The 18,301-nt window shown below is 40.3% G+C and overlaps 3 protein-coding genes and 1 non-coding gene across 6 annotated transcripts; 2 read left to right on the top strand and 2 right to left on the bottom strand.

Annotated features, from left to right (window-relative positions):
- Nucleotides 1–196: 196 nt before the first annotated feature.
- plbd1b (phospholipase B domain containing 1b) lies at nucleotides 197–8,900 on the bottom strand. The gene is made up of 11 exons (XM_069155351.1): nucleotides 8,614–8,900; nucleotides 7,844–8,066; nucleotides 7,222–7,305; nucleotides 6,573–6,714; nucleotides 6,346–6,486; nucleotides 5,194–5,338; nucleotides 3,120–3,320; nucleotides 1,928–2,068; nucleotides 1,634–1,819; nucleotides 1,394–1,500; nucleotides 197–958 (listed from the first exon to the last, which is right to left on the bottom strand). The coding sequence occupies exons 1-11, from the start codon at nucleotides 8,711–8,713 to the stop codon at nucleotides 782–784; spliced, it is 1,647 nt and encodes a 548-aa protein (XP_069011452.1). The 5' UTR covers nucleotides 8,714–8,900; the 3' UTR covers nucleotides 197–781.
- A 12-nt stretch (nucleotides 8,901–8,912) lies between these two features.
- trnar-ccu (transfer RNA arginine (anticodon CCU)) lies at nucleotides 8,913–8,985 on the bottom strand. The gene has a single exon. It is a non-coding gene; the product is annotated as a tRNA-Arg (tRNA).
- A 473-nt stretch (nucleotides 8,986–9,458) lies between these two features.
- On the top strand, nucleotides 9,459–11,045 carry cby1 (chibby 1, beta catenin antagonist). Of its 3 annotated transcripts, none has more exons than XM_069156047.1 (5): nucleotides 9,459–9,532; nucleotides 9,766–9,864; nucleotides 10,099–10,204; nucleotides 10,322–10,434; nucleotides 10,614–11,045. In XM_069156047.1, the coding sequence occupies exons 1-5, from the start codon at nucleotides 9,527–9,529 to the stop codon at nucleotides 10,692–10,694; spliced, it is 405 nt and encodes a 134-aa protein (XP_069012148.1). In that variant the 5' UTR covers nucleotides 9,459–9,526; the 3' UTR covers nucleotides 10,695–11,045. The 3 variants fall into 3 exon arrangements, with proteins under 3 accessions (XP_069012148.1, XP_069012149.1, XP_069012151.1); XM_069156048.1 differs by having other exon boundaries at nucleotides 9,465–9,612; XM_069156050.1 differs by having other exon boundaries at nucleotides 9,465–9,617.
- Nucleotides 11,046–11,634: 589 nt separating this feature from the next.
- Nucleotides 11,635–16,491, top strand: pdap1a (pdgfa associated protein 1a). The gene is made up of 6 exons (XM_069156046.1): nucleotides 11,635–11,896; nucleotides 12,810–12,892; nucleotides 12,972–13,046; nucleotides 13,425–13,549; nucleotides 13,702–13,853; nucleotides 14,945–16,491. The coding sequence occupies exons 1-6, from the start codon at nucleotides 11,884–11,886 to the stop codon at nucleotides 14,977–14,979; spliced, it is 483 nt and encodes a 160-aa protein (XP_069012147.1). The 5' UTR covers nucleotides 11,635–11,883; the 3' UTR covers nucleotides 14,980–16,491.
- The last annotated feature ends 1,810 nt before the right edge of the window (nucleotides 16,492–18,301 follow it).

The following is an 18,301-nucleotide window of genomic DNA, read 5'->3' as shown; positions in this document are numbered from 1 at the left end:
TGAAGGTTTGTGTTTTATTTTGAAAGCATAATTGGCGCCATTTCTAGTTTGCACCTTCTTTTCTTTAGTAAACTTAACAAGAACTCCAAAAAAAACCTGGGTCTTGTAGTTTGTGTAAAACCCTTATGAACGTTAAACAGAAAAAAAGCAATTTATAATATAGGAAACTTTATTATTGTTAATATTTGCATGAAGTCAGTCAGATAGTTCCAAACGGTGTAAACCTGAGTAAACATTGATTGCATAGAATTTAAAATAATAAAGCAAATCAAGTTATGTGCAAACATTAATAGCGTTTCCCTGATGACTGAACTCCAAACCTTTGCGCAATCTTTTACACAGTCGGTGAGAACACTGACACATAATCCTAATTTGAATCCAGTCATTCTGCTGCATGAATACTGAGAATGTTAATTTAAAAATGCATTTTAGGATGATATAATAATTGATTAGGTACGAGTTAAATAGCAAATCATCAGCGTGGTGTCCATCCACCTCAGACCAGCTGGCACCAATCAGCTGAGAAATAAAGGATTGTGACACCAAATTCAAATAGATCACACACAGGACAATGGGATAATAATTTGAGTTAAAATATATATGATTAAATTATATTTCTGAGCAAATTAGGGAGACATTTGAATAATACATTTCCAATCTTATGTTCAATTATTAGAGGTGCATCAGCAGGATGTTCAGTGACGTGACAAAACATTTCAGATTTCCTTAGCTCAGCACGTCAGCTCCACCTGGCTGGATGGCATCTTTAGTCTCTGTGCTTTCAGGGCTGGCACAGTGTGGGCCTCATGGTGACAAAGGGAAAGCTGTAAGTGTGTGGGAGACCCTGATGAGCCGTTAGGTTGAAGGATTGCCACGAGAACGGATGCAGACCCCCCTGCGTCGTGGGGCCATTTATTGCCTCGGCGACAAGCTGGAGAGCCATCTGGTAGTCCGTCACCTGTACAGCGAGGCAGACATGAAGGGGGAGGGCAGGAAAGAAAATTAGGTCATTTAATAAGGTTTAAATAAGAAACTGATACTGGGCATATCCATAAAAACATTGCTGCTGTCAGAAATGGGGTTTAGAAATTCAAAACTTGTACTATACTGTTAGTTTCGGGGTAACATTAGCATTTAGCTCAAAGCTGTCAGAGCAGCTAGCGTGACTGTTGACATTTGTTAAAAAAATTATGTAATTAATTTAGATAATTAAAATATTAAATGACTAAAAACAATTGTAAAACAAGTGGTGAGTCATTAACCAAATATAACCAAATACCAATTAACCAAAATATTATTTCTACAGAAAAGCATTTCAAAGACATGCGAGAGTCACGAACATAGCATTTATCAGAAAGTCGATTCTGGCCCTAATGCACTGATATCCTCTAACCTTGGTATCATAGCAGCCTCCTGGGCGCGGTCTCCTTGGTCTCAGGTCGTTACGGCAACAGATGGTTTTACAGGGATGGCCCTTGGAGTAGGGATCTCTCCTGTAGTCTGAAACAGAACCGGCGTGGCTTTTAGCCGTGCTGCTGGATATAACACCAACAAAGTCCTGAAATGTTTTCTGTCACATCTCTGAGAAACAGATGCAGGACATGAGAACTGCGAGCGTTCTTGTTGCACCTACTGTTGTATCTCATCATGTGTTTGAGGGAGCTGAGGTCGGACACCTTGGCCTGGTCCCTGCGGAGGATTTTAGCTCGGGGACAGAGATCGTAGGAGAAGTCTTCTCCGTATGTCTTCCACATCACGCTGTACCCGCTCAGGTTGTAGATGTCAACATGAAAGGGTATGTTGTAGGACGGCCAATAACCTAACAGATGTGGCACAAGGAAGGCACATCATTACCTCAAGAAGTCTTTTTAGATTAAGCTGAAAGACCTACAAACAGTCAGAGAGACAGAGATGGGGAGTTCCTGACCTCTGCGTAAAGCTTGAGTCTGATCAGAGTGCATCACCTTCCCGGGAATCTGCTCTACAACAGTCAGAGCTCCGGTCCTGATGCTGTGACCCAGAGAGACTCTGTTCAGGTCCACCACCATGTACTGACTGTTGTACGTACCTGAAATACAGAGAGGGACAGAATCACTTAATACCAACAAGACTTACTTAAATATTAACGACCGATTACGTCTACTTCACACATGCTATGATACATTTTCAGAGAACGCAGACAGTCGGTGGTTGAACGAAAATCAACCTGCAGAGACGAAAAAGACTGATTGAGATTGCTAAACAGCTGGTCACGGTTACACCGACTGAGAACCAGTAGAATCTGTATTATCATAAAATAAATGCAGAAGATTTACAGGAACATTTTGATGTTTTTTTCTCAATAACTTTCAGAATTTTTTTTTTTAGGATGGGTCACCATTTTAGTCCGAACGATGTCTGACCTGTACATCACTTGGCCGATGTTGACCCATCACATACATATCTGTTTGGCATATATGGTGACCAACATGAAAACTTTTTTTTTACAGAAAATAGTGCAGATAAAGAGGCTTGGGGTAAAATTGTCTTTTTTTAAAATGTATTTATTTTTCTATAGTAACTTTATACCAATACAGGGAGTTTCACCTTTGTTGCTTCTAGCAAATGATTATCACAGGAAAGATAACATGTCGAGTCTTGCATGCGCCTGAGGGATTTGGATCTCGTGGAAGAAACTCCGTAGACTTCTGGCTCCTGGGTTACTTACATGCACAGACAGCAAGTACTGAACCTAATCCTGCTTAAATGAAATGAAAAAACAGACGAGGGTAAAGGGCTCCCGTGCCTCCCGGCCAGCGCAACGGTTCGGCAGGACGGTGGATATGAGAGCTGAGTGATGAGGTGACTGTCGGTCTCAGGAACACCCCGTCCTGTTCTCCTCTGTCCTCCCATAGCAACATGACAAGGAGGATCAAAGCAGCCTTCAATTAACACGCACAAGTGTTGTGTAATGAGCAGGATGGTCTGCTGCTTGAGAGTCAGTTAAATCACGATGGAAATCTGTCAGACAGCTTTATTCCTCAAACCCAGAGTGCAACACAACAGCAGCAGGTGTTTTCTAAGTTTTGATTAAAACACCAACAACCACCAATCAAAATCCTTCTTAACTCAGATCTCACCTGAGTTGTATTTGGAGAAAACTTGCGCCCACTCCTCTCCCCTGTGAGCCAGACTGTTAGCCAGGCGGACCCTTTGCCAGGCCAGCAGGCTGTGAGGGCTGAGCTGAGAGAACAGAGAGACATTGAAGACACCGATGGAGGTCTGAGTCATCAGCAGGCCGCTCCCCAGCAGGTAGAAGTCATCCAGAGACATCAGGAAGCCTGGAGGAGGAGGAGGAGGAGGAGGAGGAGGAGGAGGAGATAAGAGTGTCATAAAGAGGCCAAGGGCAAAAGGTGAGTGAGAGGAGGAGGGTTTTGTTTTGGGACAAATATTTAAGGGGATATTTAAGGAAGGTGAGAAAAGTACAAGGTTGAGATGTGATACCACCCACAGCTTGATTCACGCCTCTTTGCAAAGGTGGAAAGTTACATTAACTTAAATTTGGATTTCAAGTTCAAGTCTGAGGTATTTGTACTTGTATGCTACTTTATAGTTTGCCTGTATTACGTTTCACAGTGACAGATACTGTTTTACATTTTGTTATAGTTACAATCAACAGACTGTCCAAACTAAACATGATCTAAAAAATAAAATATAACGCGTTTCTGTAGATTAAAATGTCAAACATAATGTATATATAGTCGTTAAAATCTCCCCTACTGTAAACAGGTATAATATCCAAATGTTGCACATGTTAATGCTTCAATATGAATCCATCTTCTTCAAGCCATTATAATCAATATTTTTGCACAATGACTCACGTGACTGTGTAATGTAAAAGTGTCAACTCATAATGATGAACCTGCTGAGAATTATATGATTCAACCCTGAAGTTTCCCTCTGAGCTTTTAAGCATCTTTCACCGTTTCACTGTTTTTTGTTTCTGTTCAGCAACTTTCCTGCTTTATTTCACTCTCAGTGCTCCGATGTTCTTCGCCGCAGTAGGAGGCTGTTTACAGTGTGAACGCTCTAAAACCCCAGAGTACATTATTGGGGACAAGCAGCAGCCGGATAATGACTTCAGCTGCTAAACATGATTCAATATTCAGCCTCTAAAAGACTGTATTTCCCTCAGGATGTGGTGGTGAAGAGGGGAAGAAATACAACTCTAACTGCATGCTGATGTTATCTTTGTGTACAACTGTATGCTAACAAGTTTCCTATATCATCTTGATGATATGTGGTCATGAGTCAGTGTTGTGTTCTGCGGCCTACAGATGGCTCTAGGAAAGTTATAGTATGTTTCAATAAAAAAAAAAAAAAAAAAAAAAAAGACTTGCATAACTGTTTTAAAGGGATAGTTCAACATTTTGGAAAAAGCACTTCTTTACTTTGATGGTGATAAACAATCTCACACCTGTCTGGGAAGCATCAGAAGTGTTATTAGCGGCACTATTTGGACTATTAATGCTATCGCTGTTATTTCAACCAAGAATAAAGACTACTGTTGGTGCTGATCTGTTCAGTGTTTGTCATTACCAGAGACAAAGCAGCTTAAGAAGGCTGCAGGGGTTTCACATCACCTCCACTGGCCCCAGTGTATTTCATCTCTTCATTCTAATACGGTGCAGTGATGTCCTCTAAAAATAGAGCTTTAAAACCACTTGTGTTCTGATAGCAACGGAGCCCGTAAGAGGATTTTTATGACCCGGACCACTTGGCAAATCTTTGGCCATAAAAAATTACTCAGCCTCCTCAGACTTTACGGTGAGGAACGCGTTTCTTGGATACGACTGTTTCCTTATTACTGAATAAGCTGTGTGCTTAGCAGGAGAATTATGTGCAGTATGAGAATCTTCATTGAGGATTTGGATTTAAGTCCTGGACGTCAGTGTTTATATTTTCCCTGATGAAAATGAACCCATGTGGATTAAGGACAAGCAGGTTCACCTCAGCTCAGAGCGTTTACAAGAAAGCTGTGATTTATCTGTGCTGTGGGTCGACAAACTTTGTGCTGCATTTCGAAAAACACGACTCCATCTGCAAGATATATATCTGACCTTTGGTCAACTTTATATCCCATTTAAGGAGGATGTGTAAATATACAGTAGTCTTCTGCAGCTCATATATGTGAGATACTGTGAGTGTGTGTACCAGGGTAGCTGCTGAACGACATCTTTCCAGTGGCGGCGTACGCGTCAGACACCCTGAAGTCCCAGTGTTTATAGATGCGCATGGTGGCTGCGTAAGTGTACCAGCTGGAGTGGCCAAACAGCAGGTTCTCAAAGCCTGGCAGCACCTTAGACACAGAGAGGAGAGAAAATGGGTTGTGATGATGTTGTTTCTGTTTCTATGCCTCCATGACAGCCTGCAGTTAAAGAAAGTATGTTTCTGGGTTGTCCCACTCGTCCATCGGTTCTCCTGAATCGCTCTTTAAATGTGGCACCAACATTCACTTAGACACAGTGATGATCACGTGACATTTTGGGGGTCAAAGGTCAAGGGCACCTAACAACCTTTCTGGCCATAACTCAAGAAGTCATGCGTGTAATAATGACAAAATTTCAAACAAGTGTCTAATAGGACAAAACAATAAAGTGATGTCATTTTTTTCTTTTTTTAATCCAAAACGTGAAAGGTCAACTTCAAGGTGACGTCATGATGGTTTGTAAAAACACTTATTTAGCACCATAACAGAGGAACAGACGGGGAGATTGTGACCATATTTGAGGTTTGGTCAGACACTGAATTGGTGACACTAATCTTGGGTGTCCATCTTGAAACTGTGGTGATCTTTTGGGCTGTCAGGCTGAAGATTTGTTTGAAGCATCTACGTTTTAGAGTTTGTAGCTTCATTGCAGCAACATCCATATTTGAAGCATTGTGCTCTATCATTGTACAAAACCAGCTTTATTGGCCAAATTAATTCAAAGTCTTCACTGTAAATATTGAATGAGTCTGGACAGACGTGGATGGATGTAAACTGCGACTTGGTTGGTGGAGGCATAAAACCAGCGGTTCCTCACAAGTTACAGAGAAAAATAACCCGGAAATTGGAGTAACATAGTGCTGGTTTTCTTAGTGCACCTCATCCCTCAGTGTCCTCACTTCCATCTGCACTTTGTCTTTGTTCTCTGAATGGGTGCAGGTGAAGGAGGAAATGTAACCCTTGGAATGGCCCTTTATACGCTTTGACTCATTCAGAAGAAAAACAACCCACAGGGGCCAACAATAAAAGCAATTAGGTCCATGTTGAAATTTGCCAACTGCTCCCTCGCAGCCTGAGCCAAATGAGCTTGGCCTAACCTTTATGAGAGCAGTGCAGTGGCCCATTCCTGGCATCCTGAAAGTCCCTGTGGAGGAGTTGGAGCGAGGCGTCAGAGCTGGGACGAGGTCCAGGAGGTCCCCAACGCCATTCAGGAACTGGACCGCAAACGCTGAGAGAGGCTGGGCAGGAGGGAGAGCGAGTGGCACAGATTAATGAAATGATACTGTGACAATTCTCTCACCACCTCTCCTGCACACTCACACACCTCTCTCTGTTTGCTTTTAGCCCACTGTGCAGCTCCAGCCTGGAGTCCATCCAGCTGGGCCAAGATCAGTCCCAAGTGCTTCCACAAGGGGTCACTGTTCCTCCTCAGCTTCACCTGCTCTCTGACCCATTGGTCCTGTTTGCTGCAGATCGATCAGAGAGCAGAGAAAACATTTGAACTGTTTCTGTCATGATGCGGTTAATTAGTTTCTCAAATGTGCCTCCTGATTGTCCCACACAACTACAACAATCATTTCATGCATACAAGTGTGTACATTGTGTGGCCTGTAGACTAACATTTGACAATTAACAGACAATACTGGTGACCCTATAATAATAGTTAATATTCAGTATCTTAACATTTTTTTTTATGTGTAATAAAAATATATATATATGAATGCAAATATTGGTCATTTAACCAGAAAAAAAACGTATTTAGTCAGGTAAAAAAAAAAGACTCGATCACAGTGTGACTCAAAAAAGTTGTCCATGAAGACTCAGAAAAATGAAATCCTCTCCTTTGTTGCAGGCTTTAAAGACTATTTCTCTGTAGCTGAACAGAGACACCACTGGTATATCAAGAGGAAACTAAATTCTGTCGATATAAATGAGTTAAATTTAATTCAGATACTGTACTGTATTGACTGTACCTCAAAAAGTTTTTCAGGGGAATCAAAACGTTCTCGTCCTTAATCAGCTGAGGGTACATGTTGGAGTAATGACTGAACATCTGTCTGTAATGAACAAACAACAAATAAAAACAGTGACAGCAGCTCTGTGACATTCTACATGTAAGTCATGACGTGATTACATCACATCATTTCTGCGGATATGTCAGTGTCCTGCTACGTCCCAGAGGTGCTCTACTGGATTCAGGTCAGGAGCTGAACTCTTGGTCATGTTTATAAAACCAAGAAACAGGGATGATTGTGACTATGAGCTGAAGGGATGTAAGCCTGCATGGTTGAAAGCGACACTCAGACAGGCTGTGGAACTGGTAAGTGATTGGTATGAAGGGTCCCAGCGTGTGCAAAGAAAATGTTCATGCTCCTGACCTTCATATCTGCATGATTTTATACATTTCACTGCTGCCACATGATTGGCTGACTGGAAAATTGCACGATTAAGCAGGTGTACAAGTGGCCCTAATATAGTGGTTGAATTTTATGCTGTTTTCTGATCTAAAACACAGAAGTGAGCTCAAAGAGTTTGGTTTTGAGAATATTGTTTCATTTACATTTTGCTTTTCTCTACAAGAACTGTCCTACTCACCCAGCAGTGAGGTAACCTTCCAGGTAGCCAGCTAGGAAGAAGGTGGTCTCATCTTCCTGTGCCAGTCCTCCATAACCTGCACTGATCTCCAAGATGCCCCATCCAGAGAGGAGCAGAGTGTCATTGAAGTAGCCGTGAGCTCCCCCGTCTCTCTCCATCACCCCCTCCTTTAGGATCACACTCTTCTGGGCAGCATCCCAGCGCACGGTGGCCTCTTGGAGCTCTACCATTGTCGTAGGATGGACAGGGTTACAGGGTTGAAGTTAGATAACATGCATTATGTAAGATAATGACATGACACCAAAATAATGAGCTATGCTTATGTGTTGTTTAACTAGTTTGTGTCAGATTAATATAAGTTTTTACAGGGGTCCCTATTGCTTGGACAGACAGGCATAATTTAGGCTACTACTTAAAACTAAATATGGTTTGTTGGATGTGTAGGTTTAAACATAAGAGTACATGCAAGATTTGCTCCAAGTTAACATTAGCTAACATAAAACAACAGAATAGATAAGTGTTTTGATATTTATAACATTAATGCAGTATGTCCAAGTAAATACTCTATCATGATGTGATCATATTAAAAAAGAAAAAAAGAAATGCAAATACATTTAGAATATAGCAAACAAAAATGTGCATTATGTGAGCCTTACATATAACGTATCTGTGTCTGCCATACGATACTTTTATATAGTGTGAGGAATAACTTGCTTTCTTCAACATAACTGTATTGGATGGATCCAAAACAACACAGTAACGTTACTCACGGTAAGTTTGCACCTTAGTTCTCCTTGGTACCTCCATGGATTGCACTGATACAGCTAAAGTGCACAGCAGTACGCACAGTCCGATGCACTGTTTCTCCATGTCAGATGACAATTTCCTGCGAGTATCTCAATAAATAAATGCCCTTGGTGTGGTAACTTCGAGAGCGACGTAGACCGAGGGCGATTTCTCAAAATATTGTGTCGCTGTTAAATTTTTATAACTTAAAAAAAGATTCTTCGAAAGCGTAAGTCGTTGTCTATTCATCAACTTTATTTCCCTAGAGATAAAAAAAAGTGACCACCCCAGATGGGACTCGAACCCACAATCCCTGGCTTAGGAGGCCAGTGCCTTATCCATTAGGCCACTGGGGCTGCATGCGTCATGAGCGATATCACAGTGATGATGTAGATTATACATTCCATACGGCCAATGAGAGTTGACGACTTATTGACTTAATAATACTTTTATGTACAGTCTAAGATTAATAAGACATATTGACTAATCAATCGTTTTCTTTAACTTATCTGAATAAACGTTTAGAGTTTGATAATAATGTAAACGCTTGGAAAGATCACCATGGTGATGCGGTTATGTTTCACGGATGGTTCCATTATCGTTCCAAAATACGGGGAGTTTAGCCACACTAATGTGTGTGAGTATTAAAATTTAGAAAGAGTTACATAAAAAGAGAATTTAAATGACCAGTTATTTGTTAAATTTCTTTAACTTGCGAGTTGGAGTTTTTTCCAACTAGTTTGTACTAAAGTCGTTCAGTATATGGGAAGTTGTTGTTTTTTTTTTTGGGGGGGGGGGGGGTGATAAATGGTACATTCACACTTGCGCAGTAGCAAGCATGTTTGGAGAGAAAAGAAGTTGCAACCATCACGTTAAAAATTTAAATAAATAGTCTGTATGGAGGTAAATATTTTAGATATGTATTTTCAGTGACACGACAACTACTAACCCTTCCGAGAGGCAGTCGACAGTTTCAATTAAATGTAAGGTATGACTAATTCACACCAGTGGGTGTTAGCCACCTAGCATTAGCTTGGGATTGCACCCTTAGTGACGTAAACAAATAGTGTAACTAGGAGAGGGCTCGCGTTACTTAAAAAAAATACTAATTAGTCATTTGTAATGTCTTTTTTCAGGACCTCAAGAAATCACTAAAAATGCCGCTCTTTGGAAACACATTCAGTCCGAAGAAAATTCCTCCTCGCAAATCTGCATCTCTGTCCAGCCTTCACACGGTGAGTCGAGGAACATACTGCTGAATACTAATATACTGCACTATATATACTACACTATATATACTACACTATATATACTACACTGTACTAATGTTCACTGGTGAAACATTGGTCAAAGTAGTTGTTTTAGGACACGGTTAAATGTGCAGAAGAGGCTGCAGCACAACACCCTGCGAGCCGGTATTTGTCAGTGTGTGTAAATGCAGACAGTTTTAACCTTCTCGTGTCTTTTAGTTGGATCGTTCAACCAGAGAAATAGAGCTGGGCCTCGAGTATGGACCTCCTGTGATGAACATCGGAGGCCACTGCTGGAAATTTGAAGACGGACAGTGGATAACAGGTAGTAACTAGTGGGTGTGTCTATCTGCTGCTGGATAGTCTTCTTCCTCTTAACAGACAACACAACACAAATTCAGGTTGTTGTTGTTGTTGTTTTTTTCTCGGTTTGTGAAACCAGAATTTGGTGGACATACATCTGGTCGGGAAGTGCAGCGGCTTAAGAATCGAAATGTCCAGCTGGAGGAGGAGAATAACCTTCTGAAACTGAAGATTGAAGTTCTCTTGGACATGGTGAGACCTGAGAAGCTGTTATTATGTTCTTACATTACAATGATAATAAAAGATGCAATATGAGATGCGGTGGTAGGAAAGATTAGATCGCAGATACACTGGATTGCCTTTTCAGATGCCGACGTCATTTAGTTTGTGACCAAAACTATACGTAACCATATTTAATCTTCTCCTTCAAGCTGACAGAGACGACAGTCGAGTACCACCTGATGGAGAAAGAAGTGGAAGATGTAAAGACTCAACATCGAAGGAAAAAGTGACATATCTAATACGATGCCTCCTTTATTGTGGAATTAGCTGTTTTTGTATTCACAGATAGTAGCTTGTTGACGTAAGGGAAAAGTTCCAGGAGGAAACAAAAGATATCATACTTTTTTCTCACAATGAGAACTCTTGTGTTGTTTGTTTTCTGGCCTTAGAAAGCTGCTGAATCAGATTTAGTGACTCCCTGTATTTGGTTCGTTCTGCATTTATTGAACTATTCATTATTATTCATAAATCTGTTTTCTTCACATTGTACTCCAGACAGTGTCCTTGAATTATTATTTTATGTATTTACTGTATTCTCATTTTTAGATAAAAAAAAAAAAAAAAAATCAAATCAAATTGATTGGATCAGAGAAGTGTTTTTCTTCTTTCAGCTTTCAGAAAACTAATTCAATCACTCATTGGATGAAGAGTTTTAGGAGTTGTAAAACATTAAGAAGAAAACAGATGCAAAGCAACACAGTAAAGCTTTATTTACTATGTACTATTTATGCTTTTCCACACTGTATATGATTAGTATTCTTTAGTTTGGGGTAAGAGGTTTGACAAATTACACATTTTATCTGAAGGTCCACTCACACTTTACACTTTGTAGAGTTTTTACTTGCAACTTTCTAAATTGACATTGAGCAAAAAAAAAAAAAAAAAAAAGATTCAGAAGTCTAATAATGGTTCCACAACATGATGATGGTTTCGTAGCGTTGATTTTATACTATGAATAGAAACTTGTATTATTATCTATGTAATATTTACCAGCACTGTGATGTACTGCTCACATTTCTGTAGTTGAAATGTAGTTTTTAATTCAAATATTTTTCTAAGAATATAATCCCACAAAACTATTCTCCAGAAGTACAACTTCACCTAATGTATTAAACATACAAATCTGTAAAAGAAGGTTTACGTACGTATTTCGTCTCTTCCATCTGATTGGTGGATCTTCACGTCAGTTAAAATGCGCCGTGCAGCGATTGGCTCACGATATTTTCTACTGCGCATGCCCAAGTGGCTACGAGTGTGTGCAGTCGTTTACCGACGTTTGTGCCCCAACAGCGGGAGAGACGAAGTAGTTTCTAGCCTTTTTCTTACGGCACTTTAAATTGCCGGCTTTAGCTGTAAACTGCCGTATTATTCCCGCAACATTTTTAGTACACTTTGTCGGTACAAACTTCACTTTGAATAATGCCTCGTGGTGGTAAGTATTATTAAAACTATCGTAACATGTCGGTTTCTCGCGAGCTAATTCTAGCTAGCGAGTTGTTAGCTTAAGTAGCTTGAGTTCCCGTTAACTCTCACGTGTTTAGCTGTTAGCGTGCTAATTGGTTAGCAGAGCTGTTATTTGTGGATACTAACGAATAATAACAATAAAAAAAAGACCGAGTCGACTTACTAATGGCCTTTTTAAGTTATTTTAACGTTGTATTCATGTGTGGATCTCGGGACCAGTTTGTTTGTAGGTTCACCATGTAACGCTGTTTGAGTGGTTCCGCTGTTCAACAGCTCGTACCATGTGGACAGGACGCGGTGCCGACCCACTGGAACTTAGTTATCCTCATTTATTATGACTCCTGCTGGGTGGAGGTTGTTAGTACTCACACATACATTCACACATGTTTTGTCACAGTCACCGCCGGCCGTGTATAGGGTTGTGTTTCTTCCGCTTTCGTTACCTGTGGTACTCGGTGGCCGGTGAAGGGAGCTGGCCCTTCGGCAGACGTCAGTGTGACTCACCACCTCACGGTCTCTCTGCGCCTGATCACACAGCAGACTGACAGCTTCCGTGGACATGTTTGAGTTCAGTCCAGGTCGTAATGTGATTGTATTGGGATCATATCGCTCAGGCCGTCAGGGGCAGATGTGTCCACATCCAGATGTGTCCACATCCAGGGGCTGTACTCGGTGGCTGATGTGAGGGATGGTCAGTCACCAGCTCGGGCGTCTCGGTGTTATCAGAGCATCAAGGCATCGTTTATTTAAGCGGCTACACCCAAGTGAATCAGTCGTCAGAGAATGTGCTGAACTCTACGTTTTTATTTCTGAAACAAACAAACGAAAAAAAACTTCCCACACCTCTGGATACCTTGATGACTCGGATAATTGTGTTTCAGGAAAAAAGGGCCACAAGGGCCGAGGGAAGCAGTTCAGTAACCCAGAGGAGATCGATCGACAGATGAAAGCACAGAGAGAGTTGGTGAGTGAAAGACTTTTGTGGCAGATCCGGTGTTACCTTCAAACCAGGTCTGGTGTGATTGTATGTGTGTTTTTAACAGGAAGAAAGCGGTGGTGCAGAGAAAGAGAGCTCTCCAGATTCTGATGAGGAGAGCAGCAGTGATGATGAGTCTGAGGTGAGTGAGGTCTTCTCAGGATATGATGCTGACTTAGTAAAAGTATTTGGTTTGTTAAATTGTCAGTGAACTCAAGAAGGCCTCAATTACAGTATTGCTTGCTGTAGCTTTTAATTCGTTCTCGGTGTCTACCTTCGAGCATTTCTGTGACGAAATCATTTAGTTTTCTTTGTACATGTTGATTATTAATTTCCCTGATTTCCTCTGAAAGTCTTCAGAAGATGAAGCTGTCTATGTTGCGCACAAGGGATCATAAAAGCCTTTTTCTAGAGGACAAAATCACAACAAAATAATGGTTCATTACAGCAGCCACTGTTGCAAAGAGACAAGCCCTGTGCAGGTAACTGGTTTTATAAAGGTGTTTCTTTTTGCACACAGTCTAAGAAGAGGAGTGGAGTGGAGGGGCTTATTGAGATTGAGAATCCCAACCGTGTGTCTCAGAAGAGCAAGAAGGTGGCCGAGGTAGACGTCACTGCTCCCAGAGAGCTGTCTCGCAGAGAGAGGTGGGTGTCGCGCACGACACAGATGGTGTTATTTTTGGTTTAGATCCTAACAATATATAGTGTTTTTAACCCTTGTTTGTCCCTTCAGATTTATTGAGAGGGACTAAGTTGTACTTTATCTTATGAGTATACCTTCCTCTTCTCTCTGTCAGAGAGGAGATAGAGAAGCAGAAATCGAAGGAACGCTACATGAAGCTCCATCTTGAGGGGAAGACCGAGCAGGCCAGGGCCGACCTGGCCAGACTGGCCATCATCAAGAAGCAGAGGGAGGAAGCTGCCAAGAAGAGAGACGACGTCAGGAAAGGTGAGAAAACACATCAAGGAACCTTGTGTAGAGCGGAAACTAATGTAATATTTATCCAGTTTGAACAGTAATGTTCAATATTTTGTAGTAGCTGGAAGCACACAGCAGCAGAGATCACTTCGGACTGCATCAGCAAGTTCACTCTGCTGCTGGTTTGAACCTTCAGGTCGGCATCTAAACTCGACCCGTGTCAGGCCTGTGCATACGGAGTGGCTCAATGATATAGGAACAACTTTTAATATGATAAATGAAATTTAAATTGTGATGATGACAATGTTCCAACTTGTTGAAGTTATGACGTCTGACGGTTCTGCAGCGCAACGGTATGACCCACGTTATGTACGCAACTTCTGCACAGCAACAACAAATGCGGCTGAAAGTTGATCCACGGAGGAGGAAGTGTTTTCAAAAAGGAAAACCATGGAAATAGTTTGATTACAAAAAGATCAGATGTACAACAGACTAAAGTAATATGTTAGTTTGTTACAAAATACTTAGCGGTAAACTTATTTATGCTGACATATGAAACTGTAACACTTATTTTGTTGCAACTGTATGTTCTTGAAATTAATAAAAAAAAATACTTTCAGTATTTTTGCCATATCGTCGGGAATATTTTTACACTGAAATGCTGTGATATTTTTTAAGGGCCACTTCCGCCATTCCTACCGTGTGTAAGGTTAAAATATTAGCAACCACTTTTGACGGCTGTTAATCAGCCAGTAAGGTTTGAGTTATCAGTGAGTTCAACTCCAACACAAAACGGCTACAAATCGTGAGATGATTCAGCAGATTATCTTGAGCTGGAGGATTTCTTGGTTTTGATTTGTTTGTACATGAACCGAACACTTAATGTTTACACACTGTGTCTTGACAAGTAGAGAATACAAATGCCTGAAGAAGGTGGGAACTTCGAACAATGGGATTTACCACTTTTCTGGGTTAATTAACTATCTTCTCCTCATAATAACCTTTTCCAACAGCAGACTTTATGACTCAAAGTATGTGGAGGACTTAAATGGACATTTGTGTCATTGCTTTACACCATTCTCTCTGTCTTACACCATTCTCTCCGTCTTATTCGTTATCAGAAAAAGAAGCAGATGATACCAAAGCAAAGCGCTAGTCGTCCACTTGAAATCTCCAACATGTACTTCAGTCTCAGAGGGATGGTGGGAGAAGGAGATCTGGAACGAGAACGGGGAGGGGACCGATACGAGTGTGGCGTCAGATCACGGCTGCTCCTAAACTCCTGTCCCTCATTTCAAATCAGAGGGGCATGGGTCTTCCATGAAAGTGCGGTCATGACGGGGGAAAAAAAACGGACGGAGCAAAGCAAGATGAAGAGGAATGCAACATTTGGGATGCCTCTAGTTTTCTTAAAAGTTGAAGGTTGAAGAGGAGACAATCACAGGTTTTCCAAATGCTTCACAGCCTCTTCACCCCCCCACCCTCCAACACACACTCACACTCACTCGCCCAGGGTTTTAATTCTAAAGCTGCTCAAGTTATTTTCATTCCTTTTGGTTTCTAAATTTTTACAAGTTAATAAATAGAAGCTTACTTGACATGTATCACAGTGAGCGTGCATGAAGATTACTTTGTGCTTTACTTTTTTCTTTCATCTCGTCTATTTGGTAAGAAGGCAAGTCAGATGGAGGAAAATAATCAGAGGATAAACCGATAGGCAGGAAATGGAGTTCACTATTTTGTTCTGGGTTTAAAATGACATTTCATCATCTGCTGATGCATCTGCATCTGACATGATTTTTTTTGCTTTCTTTCCACCATCTGAATGAAACTTGTGCTTCTTCCACCGGTTCATCTTGGTCCCAGTGTCGGTCTTACTTTGATGTGAACTCTATTTTACAATTGGCAATTTACAAAGTTAGAATAATTAGCTTCTCTCCCATCCACAGCATGTCAAAAAAGTAGGAAATATTCAGTATATATTCCTCTCCCTCATGCATCTTTTCCAAAATTAAGCCTTTACTCCCTTCAGTCAACTTTTTGCTCTCAGTTCAAAAGTGTTTCAAAATGTGTTTTGTAGTGTTTCGCTCAAAGCACCAGGAATATTACTTGAATTTTCAGTTGTTGACCAGGAGTGCTTGTAAACACCGCCTCAAACTGCCTCAGTAACTCACCATGTTTCTGATGGGATCCTATGGAGGGGAGATTGTGTCTTTTGTTGCCTCTTGAAAGTTTACACAAGACCAACTTACTGTCTTTCTCCTGTAATTAAAGTGCGACACAGAACCTACACCGAGTTAGTTTATTAGGTACAATCTACAGCGACGCACTCCTTTACATCAGCACCACTAAGAACACGCGCACACACACACACACAGCTAAACTCCTCTCAGTGCAAATACAACATTAAAAACGGTAAAGAAGAGGCTTCACTTCAGGTCATTTGTATTGTTTAGACTTCACAGGTGTACATAACAAACTGGAAGCTCAGGATGTGACAGATTTAGAATTGCCTTGATCAGGAAAACGGTAATCCCTATAAGACGGAAGTAGATGACTGACAAACCATAAAGTTTAAGAATTGTAGCCACAGCATGAAAGTGAATTACACGTTTTCCATGATGTATTTCAAGTCATTTTTAAAAATAAAGTCATCAATAGATACGGGGCTGTTTTGTGTTTATATTGGAAATGTTAATCTGTTGCTCAGCTGAAGTAGCTGGGATGTGTCGTTTTATTTCATTCTAATAAGTGTTTGTTTTTTTTCACTGCGAGTTGTTTTGACAAGAAAGAAAAATGCTTTGGCAACAGAACAAAGAAAGACTTAAGTCTATAACTTCATTTGCAGAACAGATAAGGTATTCATTTCATGTTAATTATGTGCATTTTGCTAACGCTACCACTAGACTGCAGCATCTGTCGGACACCCGGTTAGTCCGACCTCCACCTGCAGCATCTGACTTTGTGCAGCTCCTGATGTTTTGCCAGTATCTAAAAGAGTCATGTTCAGCAGTATTATAAAAAAAAAAAAAGGTAAATACTATTTTTAATTTGAATTTTGACAGACATCAACAGGAAACTAATGTTTGTGATGGGGTAATGCCATGTCTCCTAAATCTACAGGTCAAGCAGCACGGTTTGCCAAAATGTTGCAGCGTTGAGGGTGTAATTCAAAGGTATGTCACTGATATTAGGTGAAGTCGTCCCTTTACATGCACACAGTGGCATAGGACCGTCTCACACATGGAAACAAAAAGGGTTCAAGATGGTTTAAATTTTAAATCACAGTAACGGGTATTGTTGTCAGTAAATGAGTTGAGAGCCAAGGACATCCCCCGGTAGAGCGAGTGCAGGGGCAGAGGGTTGTTCAGTTGGATATGCGAGTCTCGCTCTATGTTAAAGGCTGAAACAACATATTGGGAAAATCTTTCATACAGTATATAAGTGTAGGCAGTGGTGGAAGAAGAACTAAGGTCCTTTACTCAAGTTAAAGTACTACTAAAACACTTTACTAAAAGTAAAAGCCCTGCATTCAAAAGCTTACTTAAGCAAATGCATGTGAGTATGATCACAAAAATGTATTGCTCCTTGTCAGTGTTTTGTGCATGATGTTTCTTTTTGTATTAATATTACTGCTGCATTAATTAGCATTTTACTGCTGTAGATGTTCAAGGCTGAACTCATTTTAACTGCTTTATGGACTGTTGGGTATTTCTTTCTGGAGTCATGCATCAAATACTGTAAGATTTTTATATGTTTGCAGAATCCCTGTGAAATGTCAGAAAACAGCATCTAATCCTTAAATTTATCTAAAAATTCAAAATCATCAAATTTGGAGATACGTGAATTTCATTTGACAGGAACGGTATGAAAAGCTGTTATCTTGAAAGTACTTAAAGCTGTCAGACCGATGTAGTGGAGTAAAAAGTATCTAGTAGTAGAAGTATAAAGTTGCATACAAAGTAAAGTACAAGTATCTTGAATTTGTTCTTTAGTACAGTAATGTACTAAATGTATTTGGTTGCATTTCAAAAAAATATCTCAAACACTGCTGTGTGCTCCCTCCCCGGGGTTGGTGGTGGAGAACAATAATAGAGCTAAAAGGAGACTGGTCGTGAGAAAAACAAATATATAAATTAATAAAGGTTAATGTTGCTCAAATTCTTCTCAATGATTAACTGTTAAACTAAGCATGAAAAGAATGTAACATGTTAATATTTACAGCTCCCCCAAATAGTCCACAGATGTTTTACTGTAGGTTAAAGGCCCAAAAAAACAACAACCTTAAACTAAAATACACCTCAAAAATGTTAAAATAAAGGCAAAGGAAAGAAATTTGTCACAAAAATAAAACCTCTGTAGACGAATGGATATTAAAATAAGAATATTTTTAAAGCTGATGTGATTTTTTTTTTTCTTTTTTACAAGCAGCAGTTGACAGTTTCCTCTTTTGGCTATTTCACATCCTTTTAAGTGTT

This window comes from Embiotoca jacksoni, unplaced genomic scaffold (assembly GCF_022577435.1).
Source record: "Embiotoca jacksoni isolate LCO1_2020_lvr unplaced genomic scaffold, fEmbJac1.0.p SCAF_20, whole genome shotgun sequence".
Taxonomy (NCBI): Eukaryota; Metazoa; Chordata; class Actinopteri; family Embiotocidae; genus Embiotoca; species Embiotoca jacksoni.
Note: the sequence above shows the minus strand (reverse complement) of the source record. Positions and strands in the feature narration are given on the sequence as shown.

Excerpts from the sequence above, each read along its gene's own strand:
- plbd1b (XM_069155351.1), bottom strand. The coding sequence starts at position 8,713 with ATGGAGAAACAGTGCATCGGACTGTGCGTACTGCTGTGCACTTTAGCT. Across the intron at positions 7,306-7,843 it reads GAAGGTTACCTCACTGCTGG|ACAGATGTTCAGTCATTACT; the intron begins GTGAGTAGGACA and ends TGTTCATTACAG. Across the intron at positions 2,069-3,119 it reads TTTCTCCAAATACAACTCAG|GTACGTACAACAGTCAGTAC; the intron begins GTGAGATCTGAG and ends TCTGTATTTCAG.
- cby1 (XM_069156047.1), top strand. Across the intron at positions 9,865-10,098 it reads CTCTGTCCAGCCTTCACACG|TTGGATCGTTCAACCAGAGA; the intron begins GTGAGTCGAGGA and ends CGTGTCTTTTAG. Across the intron at positions 10,435-10,613 it reads TTGAAGTTCTCTTGGACATG|CTGACAGAGACGACAGTCGA; the intron begins GTGAGACCTGAG and ends TTCTCCTTCAAG.
- pdap1a (XM_069156046.1), top strand. Across the intron at positions 13,047-13,424 it reads GCAGTGATGATGAGTCTGAG|TCTAAGAAGAGGAGTGGAGT; the intron begins GTGAGTGAGGTC and ends TTTTGCACACAG. Across the intron at positions 13,854-14,944 it reads GAGAGACGACGTCAGGAAAG|AAAAAGAAGCAGATGATACC; the intron begins GTGAGAAAACAC and ends ATTCGTTATCAG.